This window comes from Aythya marila (assembly GCF_965140915.1).
Source record: "Aythya marila genome assembly, chromosome: 24".
Taxonomy (NCBI): domain Eukaryota; kingdom Metazoa; phylum Chordata; class Aves; order Anseriformes; family Anatidae; genus Aythya; species Aythya marila.
In genome coordinates this window covers 4,928,762-4,954,275 of record NC_139065.1, presented here as the reverse complement: position 1 = coordinate 4,954,275, position 25,514 = coordinate 4,928,762, and the positions used below count along the sequence as shown (strand labels likewise).

The 25,514-nt window shown below is 64.6% G+C and overlaps 1 protein-coding gene across 4 annotated transcripts; it reads right to left on the bottom strand.

Moving 5' to 3' along the window:
• Positions 1 to 1,493: 1,493 nt before the first annotated feature.
• TEAD3 (TEA domain transcription factor 3) lies at positions 1,494 to 25,369 on the bottom strand. Of its 4 annotated transcripts, none has more exons than XM_082778546.1 (14): positions 25,170 to 25,369; positions 13,633 to 13,886; positions 10,278 to 10,342; positions 8,695 to 8,757; positions 8,505 to 8,567; positions 6,336 to 6,347; positions 5,897 to 6,034; positions 5,686 to 5,729; positions 5,528 to 5,589; positions 5,044 to 5,177; positions 4,716 to 4,889; positions 4,432 to 4,572; positions 4,050 to 4,202; positions 1,494 to 3,445 (listed from the first exon to the last, which is right to left on the bottom strand). In XM_082778546.1, the coding sequence occupies exons 2-14, from the start codon at positions 13,766 to 13,768 to the stop codon at positions 3,332 to 3,334; spliced, it is 1,299 nt and encodes a 432-aa protein (XP_082634672.1). In that variant the 5' UTR covers positions 13,769 to 13,886; positions 25,170 to 25,369; the 3' UTR covers positions 1,494 to 3,331. The 4 variants fall into 4 exon arrangements, with proteins under 4 accessions (XP_082634672.1, XP_082634673.1, XP_082634674.1 ...); XM_082778547.1 differs by having other exon boundaries at positions 5,044 to 5,147; XM_082778548.1 differs by lacking the exon at positions 8,505 to 8,567 and having other exon boundaries at positions 25,170 to 25,368.
• Positions 25,370 to 25,514: the final 145 nt, after the last annotated feature.

Sequence of the window (25,514 nt, the reverse complement as noted above, 5' to 3'; positions counted from 1 at the left end):
GAGTCCCGACGGGCAGCGCCGCGGGAAGGGGAGGGAGGGAAGGAAGCGGCCGGGGCGGTGCGCGGGGCTGTGGGGAGGGGCAGGGAGCGGGGAGGGAGAGGGGGGGGAGCTCCGGGATCTGGGGGGGGCAGCCCCGAGACCCCCGCTCCGCGGCCGGCTCGGGGCTGGGGGTAGCGGGGTCCCGCAGCCGGGGTCTGGGGGTCCCCCTCCGGGAGGCACCGGGCAGAAATAAATCCCTGGGGGGGTTGTGATGGCGTGCGGGGCTGTTTGGTGTGGAAAAAGAGAAGTGGTGGAGTGTTAAAGGGCGTCCTCAGGGCCCCCTCCGTCTTGGGGTGGGGGTAGGATGAAGCCAAGGGGCTGCGGGAAAGGGTTTAGGAAGGAGTTTGTACTGGGAGCATGGGTTCAGCCCTCCAGCACCTGATGGGCAAGGCTGCAACCACCCAAAATACGGGTCTGTGACCCCAGCGAGGGATCTGGGCTCCCCTTGACCCCGATCTTGGGGGTTAAGGCAGGGGAGTGTGGCTGTAGGGGAAGGCAAACCCAGCAGGCACCCAAACAACCGAGCAAACCCATGGCCAGTGCTGCAAACCACTGCCAAAATCTGTAGGATGTGCCCCAGAGCCCGGAGCTGGGGCTGTCACCCACCCCTCATGGCCCCTGCTGCCAGAGCAAACCACAAGAAATGAGGAGGAAAAAAAAATAAAAAAATCACACCCCCAAAAAACCACCCCAAACCCAAAAACCAGGAACTTCAGAACCGCTTGAGCCAACCCATGAACAAATAATTTTAATGGTTTTTTCAGCAGACTGCAGTTTTCTTGGAGCTCCACAGTCTCCTCTCTCTGAAGTTGGACAGATACAGTAAACACAACAAATATATGATACAACCCATCACAGCTGGATTAAAAAAAAAAATACACAAAAAATATAATACATAAAAAAATGGATTTTTTTTTTTTTTTAAACATTGTGGACTGACACAGCTCTAAAAATGGTGATCGTAACCCTGGTAAGCTTTACAAAGTCTTTTAAAAAAATAAAACAGTACTTCATGTGAAATTCATAAATACACTGGAGGAGAACGGAGGGGGTCGGGGAAGGGGCGAGAAAAGTGGCTCTGGGGTCGTGGCTGAATCCCACCCGGGGCCGGGGGCCTGCGTGGGCGTCCGCGTGTGCGTGGGCTGGGGGGGGGGCTGGAGGGAAGGAGGGAGGCACAAACCGGTCCAGTTAACCAAGAGCTTCGTCCCCTGGGGGGGGAGGCAGAGGCAAGAGGCAGGGCAGGCGTGTGTGTGGTGGCGGGGAGGTTTGGAGCTTTAATTCCCAGAGTTTTAGATCGGTGAGAAAGGAAAGGAAAGAAGAAAAAAAAAAAAAAAAGAAAAGGAAAAAACAAAAAACAGACAAAACCAGGAAACAACAAACAAACATGCTACATATGAGAACGCAGCTGGGCGGCGCAGCCCTGGGATGGGTAGGGGGGGCTGTGGCTTTCCCCATTTTTCCTTTTTTTTTTTTTTTTTTTTTCCTTCGAGCAGGACATGGGCATGGGGGTGGCTTCTCCCGGCGGTGAGGTCGAAGTCCCCGCGGGGCTGCAAGGCCGAATCCTGAGCTCTCTGCGCTGTTCCTGCCCCTCCGCGCCCGGCACCATCGCACCCCAACACCCCCCCTGGCTCCCCAGCCCCTGCTCCCCCATCCCAAATCCCTCCTGCCATCCCGCAGCACCTGGCTCTGCACCTCCCGCTGCCTTCGCTCCCCCTCCGGCACCAAGGCCAGGGCCAAATTGTCACCTCCTTCGGGTCCCTGTCCCCTGCCACCCTGCTCCGCGCCACCTCTGCCGCTCTGCATCCTTCCCGGGGATGCTCTTGCAGCCGCCGCCGCAGGACCGGGCACGCTGCGTTGGGTTATTTTGGGGCTGCAGCCCCCAAAATGCCGCAGAAATACCCAGTCCCGTGTCCCTCGTGTCCTCTGTCCCCGCTCTGTCCCCTCTGCCCCGACCTCTGCCTGCTCACAGCTCTGCACCGCGCGCTCCTCCCTGCCCAAGCCAACACCCGGCCGCTCTCTGCGGGCTGCCAGGAAAAGCCGACACCAGAATTGTCAACACAGAAAACAGGCAAAAAAGGGAAAAAAAAAAAAAAAAAAGGGAAATTTACATATGCAAAGTAAATCAGGCAAATCCACTGCACTGTCCTCGTTACACCTCAGCAAGCTACACCGGGGGTGCTTGGCACTGGCAAAGCCCCCAAGCGTAATCCCTGAAAGCGCAAGCACAGCCCGGGGCTCCCACTGCCACGCACGAACCCAGCCGCACTCTGCAGGGACCCCACGTGAGTGTGGTGACCCCAAACCTTCCCCGTGCCTGCCTGAGCCACGTAATTTTGCCGTATGGCTCTGACCCAGTGAGCTCGGCTCCGCCACCTCCTCTGGCCACCGGCACCAGGGACAGGCAGGGAGCAGGTCCCCAGCACCGCGGAGCAGCACAGGAGGGACAGATCCCGATTCCAAGCACGGTGTCTTTTTAAAAAGTATTAAAAAGCACTTTAATTAAAAAAAAAAAAGGAAAAAAAAAAAAGAGCCATAAGAAATTGCTTTGCATCATCGATGCCCTCCCACTCCAACACCACCAGACGGGGTCGGACAAGGAGCACCCTCCTTGGGGTGAGGGACCCGAGACGCAGCTTCTCCCATCCCTCCTTTTTAAGGCACCCAAGGGTGCCTGTTCCTGGGATGCAGCAGCAGCAGCACCCCCCCTCCGCAGCCCCTCTCCTGCCCTGCTCCTACCTGCTCCCACCTCGGCACTTCTGCCCTGGCCTTGCAGGGACGTCCCCACGTCCCCGCCGCCACCCCCAGCGCCGGGCTCTGCCACGCCGCAGCCACGCTGCTGCCCTGGGGACGATGCCGAGGGGCTGGTGCCACCGCGTCCTGGCCGAGCCACCGTGCTCCTCCTGCCCACTCGGGACCGGGGGGGGGTCGTCCTCCGCTCCGACGTCCCACTGGGGGCGGCACGGCACGGTGCTGGCCTTCATCGGTGCCACCGAGGGCTGCTCTGTCCCCTTCCATCACCGGACATGGGTTCCTTTCTCCCTACGGTTCCTTTCTCATTCTTCTTTTTTGTTTTTTTATTTATTAAAAAAAAAAAAAAAAAAGGAACTGTTCCTAAGTAGAAAACATCTGCGATCGCAAGTCAGTCTTTTTTGGCTATTGTTTTTCTTCCTCCTCCTCCTCCTCCTCCTTCTCTCTTCAAATGACTTCTCACGAGGCCGGGGGGCACGGGCGGCGTTTCTGCACGGCCCCCCCTCCCCGCGCCCCTCGTGCCCCCGCCCGTCCCAGAGGGCCCCTAGTCCTTCACCAACTTGTACACGTGGTGCTGGGCGCCGTGCTCGCTGGTGGAGACCTCGAAAACAAAGGCTATGCAGAGCAAGGTTTCCTGGGTATCCCTGTTCGTAACAACCTGCGGCGAAGCAGAGAGCGCAGTCAGGAGAGAGCCCAAGGAGGGGGGTTGCTTTTATGTAGGGGGGGGAGATTGCATAGGTTCAGGCACAGCCACTTCGTTTGCACCAAATTCACGCTAAATTTGCACTCTGTTCCTCGGGGGCTGCACAGAACAGGCACAACAGCTTTATTTGCGCCACCCAAAATCTTGCTACCCCTTACTTAGGAGGGTGAGCGCGTGGGCTTGGTCTCAGCCACTTTTTACATCATTGACACCATCAGGATTTGCTCCCTGCAGTTTGGAGGGGAGGGAGAGGACACGGCCTCAGGCACAGGCACTCGGTTTGCACCGTGCGGATTTGCTGCCTGTAGGTCGGGTGGGTTGGGGACGCACAAATCCAGGCACTGCTTTCACTGCGCCACCAAAAATTCACTTCCCATTCTTTGGGAGGTTACACGGGCTCCAGCCCAGCTGCTTTAACTACACCATGGAAATTTTGGTACCTATTATTCAGGGGAGGCATTGCACGGCCTCCAGCCCAGCTGCTGCACTTGTGCGGTCAATACAAAGCGCCCTGGGCAGGGGACCCCTGGTTTGATCTGAGGGGGATGCGGGCAGGTACCTGCAGGATGGTGAAATTCTCCAGGACGCTGTTCATCATGTACTTCTCCGGGAGGTGCTTGAGTTTGTGGATGAAGTTGATCATGTACTCGCACATGGGGGACCGGTGGATGCGGTAGACGAACCGCCCGTTCTCCAGCCGCGCGTACTCCGTCTGCGGGGACAGCCAGGGCGTCAAAATTGGGGAGATGAGGGCAGTGGCCAACGGGGACATCATGGGGATGGCCCGGGATGGTGCTCATGGGCCAGGGATGAAAGAACCACAGCCCGGGGTGGTACCCTCGTGTCCTACACCCCGTTCAGGGGGTTTGCCCATCCCATCCCCATCCTGAGCCAGGACCCGCGGCGGGGACCCCGCTCCCACCCCGTCCCGCAGGACTCACCTCCACCTTCTCCACGACCTGCTTCCCGAAGGAGCACACCTTGGTGGAGACCGTGATGGTCATGTTCTCCGCGCTGCTGTACTGGCTGCTCACACCGTAGAAAGTCCCCGGCCCGTCCTGGATGGTGCTGTTCAGATCCGCCTGGGGGGGGAAGCACGCGGGGAGCTGTCAGGAGCCAGCGCTCCCTTGGGGACGGGGACATCGGCTTCAGGAGCCTCTCGGGACGCTCGCCAGCTCCTGAAAGCAGGCAGAGCCCGAACCCAAGCTCGAAAACCGGATCGTACCCAAAACTTGACGAGGAAGAAGGAGTTCTGGGGGCCGCGCTCGTAGAGCTCCTTGAGGCCGCCTTTCTTCTCGGGGAACTTGTCGTAGATCTGGCGGATGTCCACGGCCTCCAGCAGCGGGTCGCTGTACGAGGGGTTCGTCTGGCCGATGTGCACGAAGAGGTGTTTGCTGTACTGTAGGGGGACCAAAATAAACCGGGGGGGGGGTCAGCCCAAAAGCGAAGCGCCACCGAGGACGGGCACGGCCAGCCCCGAGCCGGCCGAGCGAGCCTTTTGGGTGGCCCGAGGGGGTCGGGGTGGGCACACGGGGGGGGGGGGGCACGGTTACCGTTTCGGCGTCCCGTGGCACCTCCATGAAGGCGGAGTACTCGAGGAGCCGGAGCTTGGCGGAGGCGATGGTGCGGTCCTGCCAGACCGGCACGGCCGAGGCGGCTGGTGGGAGCGGAGCCAAGGGCTCGTAACCTGGGGGGGGGGCACCCGGAGCAAGGGGGAGGGGGGCAGCGTCAGCTGGGGAGAGCCCCCCCCACCCTGAGCTGCGGGGGGATCCGATTCCCTCGCCGTGCATCCCTCCCCCCCCTCCAAAATCTCCTGGGATGGCCCCGTGGGGATGCTGCACCCCCGTAGGATGGGGTAAGTGGGGATGGGGTCCCCGTCACCGGGGGGGGAGGGGGTTTGGTTGGGTTTAAACCCCAGGTTTTACCCCTGTGGGGCTGGGATGGGGACCCTGGGGGGGTGGGATAGGACACAGAGCTGGGAGAGGGGGGGCCCCGGAGCTGTTTTGGGGTGCGAAGCGCGGCGAGGACGGCACTTACTGGCTAGTGATGGAGGCATGGGTGGCTGGATGGGGTAAGCTGGTTGTGCAAACGGTTTAATGCTGCGAAACGAAGCAGGTCGTTAGCGTAACGAGGCCGGGGGCCCTTTTGTCAAGGTGTGGGGGGGGGCGCTGCCTGGGGTGGGGGCTTCTACTTACTCCTGAGAGGGTCCAGGCTGTCCTGGGATCGGCCCACTCCAAAACTGGAACAGCAGAGGGAACACAGTCAGCGGCTTCTGACCCCCCCCCAGTCCCACACCGAGCCCCCAGAGACCCCCAGGAGCCTGGTGGACCCCCCCCCCAAGTCCATACATGGGGGCTGATCCCCCTCCCACCCCCCCCAGCCTGGGGTCCGCGGAGCCTTCCTCACCCTGGGGGCAGCAGAGAAGACGGCCTGAGGAAGAGGAGGGGGGGGGCTGAGCTTGTTCTGCAGGACGCTGGCCGACACGATCTGCGCCGAGGACATGGAAGCCATGCTCTGCAGAGCCTTATCCTTCGAGACCTGGTCCTGGGGGGGGGGACACAGAGGGGAGACGGGGGTGACACAGAGCCCCAAGCAGGCTGGGACCCCCCCCTCCCCAAGCAGGGTTTGCAAAGCGAGGGATCAGGGGTGAATGCCCAAAATACCCCCCCCAAAATACAGCCATGTTCATTAATGCCATCATTTTGCATGTGTCCCCCCTGTGTGGGACCCACCAGGTCCCCAAGCTGTCCCTCCCCCACCCCCCCAGGGGGCACCAAGGGTGTAGCAAGGGTGGGGGGCACAAGGTGACGGGGCGATAAAGGCAAGGCAACCAGCACAAACTTACCAAGTTCATGGCCTGTCCACAAAAGAAAGGAAAAGAAATGGTTAGAGCCTGGGCGTGCACCCCCCGAGCCGTGTAACCCCCCCCCCAGATTGTCACCGCAGCCTGGGCTGGGGACAGAGCCCCCCCGACCCATCCTTTTGGAGGGGGACACCGATGTCCACAGCTTGGCCCTGCTGGGACCGGGGTGTCCGAGCCCCGATATTTTGGGGGCTCAGCACGGCCGCTGGGTGCAGCGAGCCAGACCCACGCCTTTGTGGGCTTCCCAACGAGCTGCACAGCCCAACCCTCAAAAAGAAAAAAAATTAAAAAAAAAGAAATCCGTAAAGGAACCCATTTTTTTCCTTTTTTTTTTTTTTTGTTTTTTGTTTTTTGTTTTTTGTTTTTTTTTTTTTGTTTGTTTGTTTGTTTGTTTTTTTGTTTTTGTTTTTTGTTCTTTCCTCTTTTTTTGTTTTTGTTTTTTTCCCCTTTTGCTCTGGAGGGCAGGAGCCGAGGGCACCGCGGTGCCGCCCGGGTCCCGCGGGCTCAGCCTTTGCTCCCTCCACCTCTCCCTGCTCACGGAGCCACCACCGCCGGGTGATTTGGTGATTTGTGTTCACCCGGGGCACGGCAGGGCTGCGGCTGCGAGGTCGATAGCTCCCCGCTTATCCCCCAGCCAGAGCAGCCCCCGGAGCCTCTCTGCTCCTCCTGCACCCCCCCGCTGTGTGTTGTGCAGCAAGAAAAGCCTTTTTTATTATTATTACCCATTGCAAAGGCTTCTGCTGTTGCTAACCCTGCCTGGCTCATCTCCCTGCAGCCCCTCCTGGGGTCTGGTTTTGACAAACGAGCCCCGAGGAGCAGCCCCGAAAGGTTTGGGGTGCCCTCTCCTGGCTTCTCCCAGCACACAGCCGGGGTTTGGGGCCCTCCCGGCACTGGGGTCTGCCACAACCTGCCCTGCACTTTCAGGGGGCACAGCCTGGTGGTCCTCGAACCCTCAGGGGCCAAAACCCCAGGGTAAGCTCAGGACATGTCCCAAGCTGCCAGGTGGTGCCCTGCACCAAGAGGTGCCCTGTCCCAAAAAGGTGGTGACACTTTGGGGACTGAGCGAGCCTTGCCCAGAGGTGCTGGGAGCGAACCCCATGGGCTTGGTGCCGAAAGCTTTCGGGCCCCCAAATCCTCTGGAAGGTGAAAGGAGGAAAATCCCTCCTGGATCTGGCCCAGGGACCGGCAGGGGGGAGATGCTCCCTGGTTTAACGGTGCAGGGATTAAATCCGGAGCATCCCAGGCTGTGCAAAGGGGACGTCCCCAAAGGGGGGCAGCCCATGGGGACCACGCTGTCCCCAACTTCGCACCGTGTACACCAGGACTGGATCCAACCCCAGAAGGGCTCCGTCCTTGGGGCACGGCCCCGATCCTGCCCGTGCCAGCCGTGCCCACCTCCCACCCGCCATCCCCACCCTCCCCACCACCACCACGAGGAACGGTGGAAACGGTTACGGAAAGGTTAGTCGGGCTGCAGTTAGAAGGAAGGAAGGAAAAGAGAAGCCAACCAGAGGAGCGGGCGATCCAGATTTTCCTTGCTCGGCTCCCTTGGCCCCTGGAACCACGGGGCTGGCCCGGGACCACCCGGGGGGGGCAACGTGCCCGCACCTTGGCACATGCTGCAGCGTGAGCAGGCAGCCTGCAGGGACCTGGGGACATCGCTGCTTCTGTGATCCCCTGGCATGGGACATCCCCTGGCACGATCCCAGTGGGACCACGCTTGTGACCAGCCCGGCTCCGGGGGTCCCATTTTAATTTTGCTTTACTGTGCTGGCTGCGCTGGGCTGGGTCCTTTTCCTCCTGGGGGAAGCCTGGCTGGCCCAAAGGAGGAGGGCAGCGCTTGTGCATCGCCGGGGGAGGTTTAATCCTCCCCTTCCATGTGGCTGGGTCCGGGTCTGAGTGAAAAAGAGGGGTTTTCCCCCCAAAATTCACTGCTCTGAGGGAGAGAAAAGGGCTCCGGGCACCTCGACCGGCCCTTCCAGCTGCACTTTCCTCGGGGCACCCCAAAGCGATGCCGCTACAAAACCACCGGGTTCCAGGAGCGAAGGGAGGGGGGGAAGAAAAAAAAAGCCATCCAAAGGAGAGAAAGCAGCACACCAGAGAGCGGAGAGCGTTAGTGGTCAGCGGCCAGGCGGGGAAGCGGGCGCGTACCTTCAGCTTGGACTGAATCTCCCGAGATTTCCGCCGGGCAAGAACCTGCAAGTGGCTAGAGACCTGCAGAGAGAGAGCAGGAGAGGGGAACAGCAGAGCCGTCAACCAGAGGAAAAGAAGAGGAAGGAGAGGGGCTGCCCATGCTCAGAGAGACACCGCCGGGAACACCTGGGCACGGGCGCCAACGTACCTTGATGCCAACCTGGTACTCCCGCACCTTCTTCCGAGCTAGAACCTGGATGTGGCTGGACACCTAGGGCCCGCCACGCCGTTCGGAAAGGAAAACACAGAGAGCGTGAAGACATGACCCCGAAAAGTGTGCCGCCGCCGTCCCAGGGGGAAAGGACGTGCGGAAAAGAGGGGGCGCGGGGCTGCCCCCGGGTGCTCCTGGAGACGCCGATGCTCCTGCGGCGGGGAGAGCTAGAGAGGGAGGAAAAATTGGGGGGACCGCGGGACGCCGCGCTGGATGCCGCCGGTGCTGCTCGGAACGAAGCCTGTGGGCTGCTGGGGGGGGTCCCGAAAAGACAGCCCCCTCCCCGGTGTGAGTGCAGGGGCTTTTCTTGCAGACAGCCCCGAGGGTGCTCGCTGGGTGCCCCCGTAGGGTGCCTCAGTGTCCCCGAGGGGGATGTGGCACAGAGAGGCCGGTCCCCAGGGCTCCAGGTGGGAAAGGCGAGGAGAAATTTGTTTTGTCCAGAGCCCTGTGAGTGTGCAGGGTCCGGACAAAGGGGCTGAGCTGCAGACAGCCGCCCCCCAGGGTGCATGGCCCTGCCCCAGCTCTGTGCCCACCAGGCACCAGGGCTCATTTTGGCACGTTCCCTCTCGCAGCAGGCTGCACAAGGCACAGGAGGGGACACCATCACCACCACATGTGCTGTCCCCTGTGCTTGGGCACGTGTGCGTGGCCCAGAACACCAGTTTTGCCCTGTGCTCCATCCTTCCCCCCATGGAGAGGGTTCAGGTGAAACAAGAGAACAGAGGACGTAAGGACCGTGGCCGGACCCTGGTCCCTCTCCTTCCAGCAGCAGCCCTGGAGGAGTTTTTCCCCGCAGCACCTGGGGTGCAGGTATGCCCATCCCGTATGGGGATGGTGGCACGGGGCAGTCCCAGCACGAGTGACCCCAAAACACCCCAAACCCATCCATACCCCTGTGTGGGAGATCTCCTGCTCCCCAGTGTCCCCTCGGGGACAGCCACTGAGCCCACCAGGACACACGGCACGGCCACGGCGGGCAGGAACGAACCACTGGACGTGTTACGAGCGGATGCACCTCTTGGAGGGCTGCAGTGCCATGCAGCTAAAAGGGGGGGGACCACAACGTCCCCCCCGACCCACTGCCTGCGTGCTGCCAGCCCCAGGTGCTGGCACATCAGGGCAGCGAGCTCTGTGTCACCCCGGGCTGCGCAAAACCAGCACGGCACAGCCTGTCCCCTGGCTGTGATGGGGACAGCTCGGTCTCAGCCCGGGGCTTTTGGGGGTGCCGCCCCCACAGGGTGTGCCACGAGGGGCACGCAGCAAGGTGGGGACAGCCTCTGGATCCAGGTGGAAAAGCAGAGGGAGGCGCACGCCGACGGACGCACAGGCTGCTGCGATGGAGCTGCAGCTCCTTACGGAGAGCACGGAGCCGAACCAGCACAAGAAGGAGGAGGAGGAGGAGGAGGCGAGGACGGCGCCCCCGGGAAGGGCGGCACGGCACAGCCGGACCCCGCCAGGCTCACCGGGCACCCCCCATCCCGATCCCCTACCCCAAAAGAAAAGCAGAGCCGTGGTCTCACCTGCTTCCTCGTCCGTGTCTTCCCCGTCCGCAGCTTGATGTAGCGGGCGATCAGTTCGTTGCGACCTGCCGGGGGAGCGCAGCCGTCAGCGTGGGGGGACAGCGGGGACAGGGGGGGACAAGGGGACAGTGGGGGACAAGGGGACAGCCCCAGGGGACCCGATGGCACCGGTCCGTAACGAGGCCGGTCCTTAATGAGGGAGGCTCTGCCGGGAGATGGCGCTGCCTCGACGGCTGGCTGGCTCCAGGGGACACCGGGGTGGCCCCGAGGGGACATGGGGGTGGCCGCCCCCCAGCCAAAGCACGGGGACCCCCCTCTTTTAGCCCCTACCCTCAGGGCTCGGCAGCACCGTGGGGCAGGGACTGGGGGGCTCGGCGGGGGGTGGCAGCCACCAGGGACCCCCCCACCGCTGTGCCCCCAACACCGGTGGCCAAGGACCCCCCAAAAATCTGACTGCAGCGGGGGAGCCAGCCAAGCCCCCTCCCGCAGCCCTTCCCACGGGGGTCCTGGGGTCCCCCCCCCCGGCTCCCCGCTTCCCCCCACAAGCGCTCGCGAGCCATGCTGGCCTTTCCACCAGTATTTCCTAATGTCCTGGGCTTAATTCGAAGCAGAAGTGCTTTTGCGCCACATTTTACGGGCCAGCTGTGGCCAATCTACGTTCAAACGTCAGAGCAGCTGGGAGCTTTCTTCTCCCAGCCCCGTCCCCGTCCCCCCGCCGCCTCGCCCCCCGCGCACGGGGGCGGGCAGGCACGCCAGATTTATTTTAATGGACCAGATGGTCGTGGTTGGAACTTGTCGAAATGCCCTTGGAGCGGGTTTCGACTTTTAAAAAAAGAAAAAAAAAAAAAAAAAAAAAAAAGAGCACTCTTTAAAATTAAATAAATAAATAGATAAAAAATAACCCCCACCCCGGGCGTCCCCTCCCAGCCCCGCAGCAACTGGGCGCTCCGAGGAGGGGGGGGGACACGCGGGGGGAGCGACAGGGCCAGGTGCTGCGGGGACGGCTGCGCCTCGGGGTGCCCGCAGCGGGCAGGGGGTGGTGGCCGGGGGCCACCGTGGGTCCCCTGGCAACGTGGGCACACTGAATCCAGCCGGCGAGGTGTCCCCTCGTTCCGTCCTGTCCCCTCGTAGCACCCATGGGTGCCCCGGTGCCACCCCGCAGCAGCCCCGAAGCACCAAGGTGCCCCGGCGTGTTGTCACCCAGCCTCGGCTGCGGTGTGAGTATCACCGTTTGGGCCGCCTTTTAATTAGCCAGCAGCTCCTAACGAACCACCTGGGCTTGCTCGCTCTCGCTTGCCGAAACCTCGGCGTGGATGGAGCCGCAGCCCCGCGCCCGCCCCGGGCACCCCGCGCCCAGCCCTGCCTTGCCCTGGTCAGCACCCAAGGGTGCCCGGGTGACGTGACGCCCTGTAGTGGGGCGCTGCCCGGCCCTGGCTGCGGGGAGATGCGGTGCTGGAGCACGGGTACGCCTTCCCCGAGCACCTCGGCGTCTCCCCGCTCCCGAATCCCATCCCCATGCTCAGCCCTTGGGAAATAAATATGGGAAATGGAACCTGGCTGCGATTACACACCCGAGCGGGGCAGCACCCTGTGCCCAGCACCCTGTGCCCAGCACCGGGCATCTCCCCACACCTCTCCCCGCACCCATCCCCGCCTCACCCCGCATCCCGGCACCACCCGGGGCCGGCTGCACCCTGCAGCACCCATCCGGGTGCCCACGGCCGTCCCCGTCCCCCCGTGATGATTCACCCGGGGCCGTGCCATTCCCTCGGCGAGGGCACGTCCTCCTCCAAATTACCACATTCCCCGAATTCCTCTCCCCTGACACCACCACGTGAACCAGTTGGACGGCCCTGTTAAAAATAACCCAGTGGGACACGCCGGCGGCCGACGAGCGGCGCGAGCAGCGTGCCCGGCCCGGCCCCGCGGCTCCCACCTGCTCCTGGGGCACGCGTGCGTCGCTCGCCCCAACCCTACGGGACGCTGGCACCCACCAGGCCCTGGATGTAGGGTGCTGGGCGCAGGGTGAAGCCACCCATCTCCGGCTCCAAGCGCTTTGGGTGCTGCCAAGGGGCTCCCCAAAATATCGCTCCCTTCCGGGTGCCTCGCGCGGGGATGTGCAGCCCCCAAAAGAACCCCAGCGCCCTCCCCGGGGTTTTGGGGTTTTGCCAGCCCCGATTCGGGTCAGACCCTGCTTTCCACCCCCGCGTTGCTTGCAGGAGAAGGGCCCCCTGCCGTGCCCCACCAGGGCTCAGCTCGGCCCCCCGGGGGTCCCCAGCCCCTGCGCAGCCCCGGGAGGAGGTGGGGAGGCTTTTGGGCGCTGCGGAGGGCTCTGGGGGGGGGGGATGAAAGGCGGCGGGGGCCGCTGCCTCTTTAAGCAGCTGCCAGATGTCTCCAAAAGGCTGGAAAAACCGGTCTGCGCCCGGGCGTGCTGCGCGGGGCCAGGCTCCCGGCGGCACTTCAGCTATTCCTGGAGAAATCCAAAAAATGCGCCCGCGCGGGAAGCCCTGCGCTCCCCTCGGCCGCCAGCCCCGGCTGGGGGCCCCGGCAAACGGGGTGGCACGGGTGGGTGGCGCGGGGATGGGGGTGGCTGCGGCGTGTCCCGGGCACCACAGCGTCGCACGCGGACCCCCAGATCTGCCCGTCCCTCTCTGCTGTGTGTGGGTGACGGCGGTGACACCGGTGGCTTTGGGTTGGAGGTCAGGGGTGGAGGCACCGGTGCTGTGGAGATGGCACCGAGGTCACCGGTCCTGGGGGTGACAGCACCGGAGGAGGAGGAATCCCTGCTGAGGCAGGGATGGGGACACTGTGGCACCTTCCTCCTCGGTGGCACCAGGCGCCCCTGCCCGCATCACCTGCCACCAGGACAGAGGCGTTTGGGGGGACCCCAGAAAATCCATCAACCCCATTTCACCAACGGTGGCACCGAAACCAGAACCGGGAGCTCGGGGCGGGCCGGTGACCCCGGCCACGCTTCTTTTGGGATGCTCCCTGCCGCCGGGCTGCGGTCGGGGAGGGTTTGGGGAGCGGTGCGGAGGGGCGCGGGAGGGAGCCGTGCCCGCTCCCTGCCTCACGGCTTCGGCTCCACCAAACCTGTCGGTCCGGCACGGCCGAGAGAGGGAGGGCGCGGGAGGGAGAGCCGGCACGCAGGGAGGGGACGGCCCCGGCACCGCCAAGGGGACACGGGTCACCGCCGCCCGCCCTGCTCCCAGCAGCTTGGGGAGGCGCTTTTGGGGTCGGGGGAGCTCCCCAGACGTGGTTTCGGGGCAGGAGGCTTCGCTTCAGCCCCGGTTTGTAACTCCAAGCCCGGCGAGGCGCCCGTGCCGCCGGGTGCCGTCCTGTCCCCAATACTCACCGTACATCTTGCCCTCATCCGAGAGGATGATTTTCCGCCGGCCGCAGGGGGGGTAGATCGCCAGCGCCTCCTGGAAGCTCTGCTCGATGTCCGGACTCCACACCCCCTCGGCATCATTGTCCAGACTCTTGTCCATGCCGTCCTGGCCATCTTCCCGCCCCTCCCCGGGGCTGCCGCTGGCGTTCCAGCTGTTGGACGCTATGGTGCTGGCTGCTCTGGGCTCCGACCCCGAGCCCCCACGGACACGCGACAACCTGCGGGGACAGAGGGACACCCGTTAGACCCTGCTACCCCTGCTCCCGGGTGCCGGAGGTGCGGGTGACAGCGTGGCCCCACGTACGGCCCCGCTGCCCGTTCGGTCCCTGCTTGCGCCCGGGCAGCTGGGAGCGCACCCCGGTGCCGAGCACGCGATGCCAAGTGGTGTGCCCCGAGCGCACGGCTGCACCACGAGCACCCCAAATTTTAGTGGGACCGAGCCACCGAGTGAGCACCCCGAATAAAATTTGGGGAGGGGGGTGCCCGGATGGCGCGCTGTCTGCACGAGGCGCTCGGGCACACGGTGCCACCTCGGGACGGGACAGCAGCAGCCCTACGGACCCCAACCCCGTGCCAGCACCCCGAGAGGCTCTCCAGCCCCTAAAAACCCCGCTCCGTCGCACCCTGCTGAAGGCAGGGCAGCGACTCCACGGGCTTCCCAAGCCTGTTTTGAGCCACGTTAATAGGAACCAGGCGGCCAGACCCCTCCGGCAGCCCGACCCCTGCCACCGGGGCACCTCTCCGGAGCGTCCCCCACCCCGAGGATGCTGCGGGGGCTGCCGGGGGAGCCCTCACCCCCCCCTCCGGGCCGGCTCCCGAGCGGGGTTTTGCAATAACACGTTCGGTGGGGAGCGAGAGGTGTCTCCCTGCGCCGCGCTTCCCGGACGGGCTGGGAGTGTGCAAAGGTCTCCAGCGCAGACATCTCCTTTTAAAGGAACTGCAGCAACCCGCTGGCTCGAGCAGCGCGCTGCGAGGCTGGTTTGTGTTGTGCGGTTGGGTGTTTTTTTTTTTTTTTAAATAAAAAAAAATAATTAATTTATTTTCCCCCCCCCCCCCTTTCTCCCCCCCCCGCCCCTCCACCTCCTTCCCCTCCTCTCCTCTCCCCCCCCAGCCCCAAAGCCCAAACGCCACCCTCGGTGTGATGTCAGCCCCCTCTGGTCCCCGCCGCCCGCCCCTGCCCGCTCCCCCCCTGTCCTCCCCCCCCCCTCGCCCGGGCGCTCCCCCTCTTGCCGAGCAGTGTGGCCAAATAAGGAGAACTGGATTTGTAGGATGGAGCCAGCGAGCCCGGGGAGGGATGGCGGCAGCGGTGCCGGACGGCCCCCAGCGCCCCCCGTGCCCCCCACCGTGAAGCCCCGGGAGCCCTGAGGGCCAAGGGGGGGGGGGTTGAGAAACCAGCGGGGCAAAACGGGGTGGGAGACGGAGAGCTGGGGGGGGGCACACATGGGGATGGGCCCCCCCCACACCCCGTGCCCACCCCGTGCGTGCAGTGGGGTCGCAGCGGGTGCTGGTGGGGGCTGCGGCTCCCCCTCCTCAGCCTGATAAACCCCACAGCACCACGACCCCACAGCCATGTAGGGGCCTGAGACCCCCCCCCCACTAGCATAACACCCCCCCACAGCAGCCTGGGACCCCCCCCAGCCCCACGGCACCCCGATAGCCCCCAGCTGCCCTGCGGCAGCCCAGGAGCCCCCAGCCTCGAGACCCCCCCCCAGCAGCTCGGGAGCCCGCAGCCCCATGGGGTTGGGCTCAGCTGAGCCCCCCAGGGGAAAGCCCTAAGAATGGGTGTGGGGGGGCTTCACAGGGACCCCCCAGATCTCCCCCCTGTACTGTCAGAGGGAATTATAGGGTCGGTGGCACTGCTGCAAGCCAAGTGACAAGTGACACGGCCACCGTCCCCAAGTGTCACACACAGGGGGGGTGCTGGCCCCTGCCCGCCGCACACACCGGCCCCTTCCCAAGGGCTCTCAGCCCCCCCCAGCCCTCCCAAATCCCTCCCACCCCACTGCCTCCCCCCCCCTCCCCAGCAGGGAAATCCCTTTTTCAGGGAAGCAGGGGAAAAACAGGGCCCTGGAGAGGAGGGAGGGCGAAGCCGGGGCCCCGGCCAAGGTGCGAGGAAGCAGCTCCTCCTCCTCCTCCTCCTCCTCTTTCTCCTCCTCCTCCTCCTCCTCCACCGAACCTGCTTTTTGCCAGGCCAAGAAATTTTATTTCCTGGAGGGAGGGTGCAGGCAAGTCACAGCTTTGACGTAAGGGGCGCGGGGCCGAGCGCAGCGCTCCACCCAGCCTTACAAAACAGCAACAAGAGGAGCAATTAGGAAACCAGCACGGCTGGACCGAGGTACCGGCCTGCCCGACCTGATCCGGGCAGGGAGGGGACCGGACCTGCCGGAAAAATCCTTATCATCCTCTCCTTCCCTCCGGCTTCTCCCCAGGCCAGCGACGGAGCCCCCTCCCCTGGGGCGCGGGGACCCCCGGCACGGATGCGCCCCGGAGGGCGAAGCCCCGCAGGCGGCATTTGTGGGGTGCCACGTCCTGCCCCCAAAGGTGCTGGCCAGCAAGGAGAAGGGGAGCGCAGCCCTGGGGTCCCCGAGAAGGGGGAGCGGGATGGGCGCAGGGGAGGATGCGGCCGGGGCAGCTCCTGCCCTTATCTCCCGGAGAGGCCAAGGTTACGCCGGGAGATGGAGGTGGTGTTCCCACGGGCTGTGCGCTCGCCCCGAGCTCGGCCCTGCTGTGGATCAAGGCTGGCCAAGGTGGTGGGGGGCTGCAGGGAGGTGCTTGGGGCTGGGGAGCCCGGAAAGGCTACGAGGAACCCCTACAAAAGCCTGCTTTGGCCAGGAAGGGGATGCTCGGGTCAGGGGAAGGGAGAGGTGTGGATGCGGTGTGGTGCCCAGGTGAGGAGCGGGGCCCTGTAGGGCACAGCGGGGCTGGGACCAGCAGAGCCAGATGTGGTAGGGGCTGTGGGGATGGGGATGGGGATGGTGCTGCTCAGAGCCCCCAGGTGTGGGGTGGCACCTCGTCCCCAGCAGTGGCACCGAGCTGGGGGACACCGTGTGCCCTCCTCCCCAGCGTGCCGGGTCCCAAAAGCGCTGCCCCATCCTGCAGGCCGTGCATCACCCCAACCCCGTGTTGTACGGGGTGGAAAGCCAAGAATTGGGGTCTGCCCCACGCAAAGGAGCCACATCCCATTACCCGCATTGCCCAGCCACCTGTCACACCACTGAGCCTGGCCAGAGGCAGGAGCTGTCCCGTGTTGACCAGCGTGACGCCACGGGACCAACGCCTTGCCCCAGCTGTCCCTGCCCTCCTGGTGGCACCAGGGTGGCCCCGATGCAGGTGGCAGCGTCGCCCCCACCCTGGCTGCAACCACTGGGCTGCTGCTCTCTGCCCCTTTGCAAATCGGGGTGCAGGTGGCTTTGGCCACCACATCCTCCCTGACTCACCGGGGACGCACGGCACGGCCACCGGTGCCAGCACCCGCTGCCCGGGGGGGGGACACTTGGGCACAGCAGCCCCGAGCTCCCCCCTTTACCCAGGGCTTCCCTGACCCCGTGGGGAGCAGCACCAGGACCCCAAGGGTTGGGGACACTTCGAGATGGGGGTGAGCAGAACCAGCAAAAAGAGGGATCCGGCCGCCACCCTGCTCCCCGCCTGCCTTCCCGCACGGGGGCCCCGAGGCGAGCCAGCCCTGCCGGCCCCCCCCCCCTGCTTGGACCCCGTGGCGAAAGGATAAAAGTTCAGCAACAAGCCCGGGCAGGCGGCGGGGCCGGGCGCAGCCTCTCACCTGCACAAGCAACCGCTCCGGCACCGCCGCCCCGCTGGGGGACGGGAAAGGGGGGACGGCACCAAGACAGGGCCACCGCCGTCGGTGGCACGCGGGAGGCACCCGCGCCCCGGTGCTGAGCATCCAGCCCCCACCTTGGGCTGTGCAACCTGTCCCGGCTCGGCCCCGCTCTGAAACTGGGGCAGGATCAGTGCGCCGTGCCCCGAGGAGGACGCTGGGGGTGCCGAGAGGGGCCGCCCCGTTGCACCGGCTCTGCAAGACCCCAAGCGAATAAACCCCGAAGCGGAGCCTCGCGGGCGGCCCCACGCACCGCAGGAGCAGGCTGGGGGGCTGGCGGGAGGACGCAGTTTGTAGGCACACCAAAATCATTCCTACCGTGCTCCTCGTGACCCCGCTGCCACCTCCGCCACCCCCCTGTGACATGGCCCTACCCGGGGGGGACCCCAACAAGGCCACGATGCACACGGGAAGACGCTTCCCAGTCTGCCCGTGACCCCGTGCCGTGCACCAAGCCCGAGCATGACCCTACAGCAGGATTGTTTTTGGCACCAGCCAAGAACCTGACCTGGCCTTTGCAGGAGCCGGGGGTCCCCAGCCCCCTCGGGGACCACCCCACGCCCTGCCAAAACCTCCTTGGGGCACGGCACAGCTCTGCCTTCACCTCGCTCCTCTTCCGAGCAGCTCCGGGGCTGTGCCGAGGAATTCCCCTGCTTGGGGAAGAACAGCCTGCCCCCTCCCACCTGGGGCCTCACCGGTCACTGCGGGGCCACCCCGTCCCCCAAGGGACACCGAGACCCCGGCCAGCCTCCCCCCGGCACGGGCTGGGGGCCGGGGAGGCAGCCGAGCCCCCGGTGCTCCCCGCGGGACGGCCTGACTAATTTCCTTTCCTCTATCGCTTCCTGTCCCTTCCGGCTTGGCGGGCGGCTCAGGAAGCAATCGGAGCGGGGAAACCGCAGGAGGCCACGTGGCAGCGTCCCACCGGGGTCGGCGGCGCTGCCGGGGGGCACGGGGGTGCCCGCTGCTCCCCGACCCCAGCCCCGAAACCTCGCGGCCGCTTCGCGCCCAGCAGCGCGAGGCTGAGGGATGCTCAGCGCCCCGGTCCCGGAGCGGGAGGCTCTCCAGAGGGCAAAGGACGGGGGAACCCGAGTGATTTGGCCCTAGAAAATTAGGGCACGGAGCAGGGACAGGAGGTGAGCAAAGCCCGGGGCAGTCCCAGCCCCACCGGGCGAGGTGCTCCCTGCTAACGGCGCAAGCGGGCGTGCAAACAAACCCCTCCATCTCCTCCTCTTCCTCGGGCCCCGGCAGAGCTGGTTTTTGGGACCCGGGCTGGTTTTGCTCAAGGCTCTTGGGGCCGGGACGTCAGGGCAGGGGACAGACGGACACCTTACCCCGGCTTCCCTCCCCGGCCCAATTACCTCCCGCCCTGCCCAGCCGGGGCGTTTCACCCAGCAGCGCATAAATAGAAAGCTTTTACGGCATTAATTGCTCTCTGTGTTATGAAACGAGCTGGAGGGAAACAACAGGGTTGGAGCTGCCTGCTACGGACGGGCCATCGTGACGGCCACCCCATGACCCCCCCCCCCAGCACCGGGTGGCCCAGGGGCACGGCCAGCAGCATGGCACGGCCCCCACACGTGCTCGAATTCGCTTTGCTCCTGCACCAAAATATTCCCATCCCGGGACCAACCGCATGTTGGGCCCCCTGGGACCCCCAGCTCGCCCTTAAGGGGAAACCAAACCCCACCGTGGGCAAGGGAGAGCCTCAGGAGCCAGAGCAAGGATGGTGTCCCTCTGTCTGGGTGGGACAGACGTCCCGGGGACCCTACAAACCCGTGGCCATACCCCTGAGAGGAGAAACACCTCCGCGGAGCAGTTCTGGGTGCTGCCGACCCCATTGCCCGGCCACCGCAGCAGGGGCGAACGTCTTCCTGGGGCCAGCGGCTGCCAGGCGAGGAGGAGGAAGAGGAGGAGGAGGAAGGCTGCAGTGGATTTCACACCCACCCCCGGCCCCGGCCGCCTCCGCCCCCGCGAAACCCAACCCTGCCCGGGAGCAGCTGCGCCCGCTGCCTGCGCCGGCACCGCCAGAGCCCGGGGCGCCCGCGGCCGGGGGCGAGCGGCACCGCGCTGCCCCACCGAGAGGGGTGCCAAGGTTCACAGCAAGGGGGGGGGGGCGTCAAGAGCTGATCCTCCCCCCCAAAAAATAAAAAAAAAAGCACATGGGGGGAAGCCTGCAAGGCCACGGGTATTTTTGCAGCCCTTCCTGCCCCGATCCCAAGGGTTGGTGCCATCAGGGCCGTGGTGTTCCCGTCCCGGCGGAGACGCGGAGATGGCTCCGACTGCCCGCGTCTGGGGCAAAACGTGACACGGAAATGGCACTGGGTTGTTGTCGCCCTGCGAGGAGGCGCGTTCCCCTGCCCTCCCGAAGCGAGTTTATTTAGCTTGGGAGAGCCGACAAGCCGAGGCCACGCAGAAGCTGCATGGCGCAGGCTGTGCTGGCGATTTCTTCCCAGAGAGGGGTATTGAGGGATAGCAGCGTTTTACTGCTCGCTGCTTGCCAGTAAACAAACTGGGCAAGCAAAGCATCCTCCTGCACACCCGTGGCAGCGCATCGCCCTCTCCCCAGCACCTCTCGACGCTGCCTGGGCCCCCTGGGACCAAGCCCCCCCCCAAGCAGCCCCGGGGCAGGGCAAGCCGGGGAGCGGTGCGGGGGGACCGAGTGCTCCCAGTGCCACAGCAGCAGCCTCTCGGCGCTGAAAATGGGCAAAGCAACTCCCGCTCCTGCAGATTGTAAAATTGCTCTGGAATCCTTGGGGAGGAAAGTTGCTAAAAATACACGAAGGCGGTATTATTAGTAAAAGAAGGAGCTCCAGAGAGGAGCGTTGGCCCAATGGCTCCAGGGAGCCCGGCGCAGCGCGCTGAGCCCCCGGCGCGCCAACGCACAGACGTCGGAGCAGGACCCTGACTCTCTGCAATGCCACCCAGGCGAGGCTACAACGGGGCACAACAGCCACACTGCACGGCAGCCAGAGCCCAAACTCGTGCCAAAGCTGAGCACAGGCGTTGGGGAGCACCAAAAGCGTGCACCAAGCGTGCGCCCTGCCCAGCTCGCGTGCCGACACTCGGGGCTGCTCCGGCAGGGGAGACACCTCATGGGGAGAAAACGGGGTCCTGCCCAGGAGCTTCGCTTTGCAGCGGGGACCACGGAGCACCCCAGGTCCTCCTGGTACTGGAACACACAAGGTTTGCTTCGCGCGGGGGCTCGTGCGGCTGCGTGCGGGCGCCGCGGCGTTGCCTCCGCCTGGGGAAGGCAGGAGCTGGCAGGCGCTGGGGGAGGGCGGGCGAGGGAGCTGGCATGGGAACGGCAGCCCATCCTCCACGCACGCCGCGTCTGTAAACTTTGAACATCTTCCGGAGAGAAGTTAGTGGCTATTGTGAACAGCTGGATCTAATTTTATGAGGAGTGAGGAGGAGACAGTCGTGGGGAAATAATAAGGCTTGGCGCTCCCAGGCGAGGAGCCCCGAGCCTGGCCAGCCCTCCTGCCTCCTCCCGCCTCGCCACAGGGAAACTGAGGCACGGAGCTGCCAGGGCTCGGAGGGTCCTGGATAAGCAGGAGCACTGCCCCCGGACCCCCAGCCTCTCCAGCAGCTCGTGCCCAAGGGGCAAAGCCGGGCTGGCAGCACGGGGCCACCTGGGGTCCTCCCGGCGCCCGCTCTCCGCCGAGGTTGCTCGCGGGCATCGCGTCGCGAGACGTCCCCGCTGCCCGGCGCTTCCCGCGAGGCTCTGCCCAGCGCCTAAAATTAGATCCAGCCCTGCTGTCACCGTCCCGTCCCCCAGCCCCGAGACGAGGGGAGCGAGCTGCCAGCTCCGCGTTGCGTCCGTTCTCCCGGCAGCGAGGGCGCAGGGGAAAAGCCAGCGCTCTCCACCGCTCGCACCTCGCTCACCGGCCCCGGCGAGCAAACATTACAGGGCGAGCTGCAGCCATCGTGTGCTGAAGTCACCTTCTTGGCCTCAGGCTCTTAAGAGGATGGCTGAGGATTAGCAGCGGGTTGGCTTTAGCCAGCCGGGGCCTGGCGCTTCGCAGGACGCACCCAGAGCCCGCTGCGGGGGTGGCCATGGGGCCGTGCTGGTCCCAGTACGGTGCAGGGACAACACTGGGGACATCGGAGCAGCGCATCCATTTACGAGCCGGTGAGGGGCCGGGCTCCATCCATGTCTGCACCACCAGGGGGGACATGCTCCATGGGCATCCACGTTTCTCCAAACCTTTTAGGATCAGCGCAGGGCAAGGGGACGGGACAGCGGGGCTCGTGGCCTGTCCCCTCCGCCAGGCTCAGCTATCCACACCCCTCACAACACCCTACAACGCCCTACACGGGGCCACGCTCGCACCCAGCACCTCACCACCCTCTGCTCCGGGTGCACAAGCAACAGTCAAACACCCAAAGGCTGCCTCTGAGCGCACGGGAGCCGCTGCTCCCATTTCCCAGATGGGTAAAACCGCGGCCCAGGGAGCCCCAGCGACCTGTCCGAACCCGCACCATATCGCCGCGTGCCCGCTGCAGGCTGGCGCGGGGCACGGCCCCGACTGCTCACCCCATCATTACCTTCCCTCCCTCCTTCCCTCCCTCCGTCCGAAAAAAACATTTCATAAGACGACACGTGACGGTGGCAACAGCGAACGCCCACACACTTCAGGTGCCTGCCCCAGCCACAACACAGGTGCCTGGGCTCGGCCGCGACTCCAGCACGCTCCCGACGCGCCTGACCCGGGCACCGACCCCAAACACCGCCTCGGATGTTGGTGGCAGAAAAACCCCAGGATAAAAGCTCCCCCCCCAGACACTATTTACCAGCAGCGGTGCCGACAACGGGGCCATTCTGTGCAGCCCCACCAGCCCCTTCCAGCCTTGCAACCATTGTCAAAGTTTTGTTAAAAGAGAGAAAAGCTCCTGGAGATGGCAGCTTTTTGGACAGCATCTGTCCCGCCTGTTGCTTGTATGGCCATAGGGGTGCCAAACCCACAAAGAGCTCTTGCCACGAAACTTTGGGAAGGGTTTCGGGAAGGGTTTTGGGAAGGGTTTCGCAGCCCATTCCCTGACATTCACCTCTAGCCCCACTCCCACCGAAGGAAGAAAAGGCAATAAGGCAGAAACCCCCATTTTTCCCCAAAAGACAGCCCAACGTCTCTCCCCGTCCCAGCACCCCTGAGCTCACCTCACGCCGGCCTCAACTGGGTGCGTTTGACGGGAGCAGCGCGGTTCCTCGATTTTTTAACGCATTAATTACAGCTGATTGCCACGGCCACCCCCACCTCCCGAGAGCACCGCTGCGCCCTGCGCGTGCACAGCGCCGGGTAACGCTCCTGCCCTTTGGCCACGGCCCCGGCACCCTCCTGCCGGTGGTGAGCAGGGGGTTAAACGGCGATTAAAGAAGATGCCGTTTCCGGTATCGTGATAAATACTGCCCGTGTGTCATGGGAAACGCTAGCGAGTCCCTTTTATTGTGGGCTGCTGATGAGTTCGGACAGGGTTTGGCGAGGCAGGGCCGGGATACGGCAGCGGGAGGGTTTGGATGAGCCCCGAACGGCCGTGGCTGAGCCGAGCAGACCCCTCGCTCCCAGCCGAGGGTCCTCGAGGCACCCAAAGCGCCCGGGTGCCGTTACGCAACGCGGCTCGAGCCCGGCTGCTCGCAAAGGGTTATTTTGGTTGGAAGAGCCGGTGCCGTGCCAGCCGCGCGCCCGCCACGGGGACGAGCGCAGCCCCGAGCCATGCCCGAGGTCCCCCGAGGTCCCCCTGTGTCACCCAGGAAGGGGTGGCCGCGCACCCTGTCCCCACCAGCAGCCCTGTCCCTGCTGTCACCAGCGGGGAGCCCAGGAAGGGTGAATCCCTGCTGCAGACCCAAACAGGGGCCAAATCCAGCGCTTTCTCCCCAAGGGACACTCGTGCCTGTCCCCTCCAGTGGGGAAGTGACGGGGACACTGTTGCCAACACCTGCCTGCGAGCAGGGTCCCGACCCCACCACCCCCTAGTGACCTTGGGGGGGCTCCCCCCAACCACCCCCTTTTCCTCCCACCCCACGGCGAAACCGCCCCATGAACCACCCCAAAACCCAGGTGCTGGGAAGAGCTTTGGGGCCACCAAAGTGCCCACAGTGCTCGGGGTGGGGGACACCAACCTGCCCGAGCCCCCCCAATTCGCTTCACTGCCACAGCCCGGCTGTCCCCCAGCAGCACCCCAAAACCACAGGGGGGGTGCCGGGGCCCCCCGGGCAGCGCCAAAGCCCTGACTCACGGCGCGCACGTACCCGCGCGGGGTAAAGCGATAGGAGGAGAGAGGACGCCGGAGCCCAAAAATACCCCGGCGCGCCTGACACAGGAGATTATCACTTCGACGGTGGGACGGTCGCCTGGCCCGGCTCGCCCCGGCCCCCCGCAAAGAGCCAAAAAGTCCCCAAACCTTCCCCTCGTCCTTTGCCAACCAGCCAACGGAGACCGGGGGCTGCAGGGCACCCGCTGCTCCAGCAGAGCCACTGGTGTCATTCCCAGCTGGTTTCTCCCCAAAAATATCTTTTTTTTTTTTTTAATTTTCCCTTGTTTTCCTCCCCTCTCCAGCCACTCTGGTCCGAACGTGTTGCCCACAGCCCGGTTTCGGGGGGCGGAGGCAGGCGGCACTGCCGGGCTGGGCGTTATTTTTCCTCGGAGGGGATACAAGGGGGGAAAAAAAAAGAAAAAAAAAAAAAAAAACAAAACACCACCAAAAAAAAAACAACACAACCGAGGGAGGGTGTAAAAATAAAATAATAATAATAATAAAGATGACACACAGCTGAAAATTATACATCTAATTGCTGACTCGTTAGCAATGCGCCCATATGACGAGGCACAAAGTGTTTAGCATACAGTCAGCGCCTGGTCATCCCCTACATGCGTGTGACACACATGGAGCGTGACACGGCGGTGGCCCCGCGACCCCGCCGAGCTGCCCGGGGCTCGGGGTGGGCATCGCGGCCTCGACGCCGGCCGCCCTTTATATAACGTACGGGGCCGCAGCGCGCACAAGGCCTCTTTGTAACCCTATAGCCCGCGCCCCGGAGATGCGCGGCGCAAAGGGGGATTACCAAAAAAAAAAAATAATATATATATATATATATAATAATAAATGAATATATTATTTTAGAAGCGTAGAATCGTGGCTCCCGGTTGGAAAAGATGAGTGGGGGCCAGGGGGGTGCTGAGCGCTGCCAGGCCTGGAGGGGGTCTGGGGCTGGAAAGTTTTTGGAGAGGGGGGGACGTGAAATGAGGCGGCGGAGAGGGTTTGGGGTGGGGGCACCCTGGGGACAGCCCCGGCACCCAAGGCAAGGCTGACCGCAGGGTTTTGGGGTGGCTTTGGTTAGTGTTTGGGGGGGGTCCCGGTGCTGAACGGGGGTCCCGGAGCTGAGTGGGGGCCCCGGGGGGGGCGAGGAGGGGCAGGGCCGGGGGGGGCGCAAGGAGCAGCCCCGGGGGCTGAGGCCCGGGTGGGATGAGGGGGGCGCAGCGGGGGCTGCCGGGGCCCCACGTCCCGAGCCGAGCCGAGCCGAGCCGTGCCCCCCCCACAGAGCCCCCCCGGCACCCCGCGGGGCTGCCAAGGCTCGGTGCTGCCGGGGGGAGGAAGAGGAGGAGGAGGAGGAGGAGGAGGAGGAGGAGGAGGAGGAAGGGGGCTGGGAGCCCCCGCCCGGGGCGCTTACCTGCTCCGTGCTTCGGAGGGCTGGGCCGGCCGCGGGTGCCGGGACCGGGACCAGGATCGGGAGCAGGATCAGGACCGGGACCGGGACCGGGTCCGGGACCGGGATCGGGACCGGGATCGGGCCGGGGGAGGGCGGCGGGGCTGCGGGAGCGCTGCTGGCCCCGGAGTCCGCGCACGGAGCCAGGCGCAGGGACGGGAAAGTTTCTGCAAGGGAGGAGCAGAAAGTTGGGAGGCAATCAGGAGGCGGCGGGGCAGGGCCGACCCTCCGCCCTCCTCCTCCTCCTCCTCCTCCTCCTCCTCCTCCTCCTCCTCCTTCTCCTTCTCCTCCTCCTCCTCCTCCTTCCTC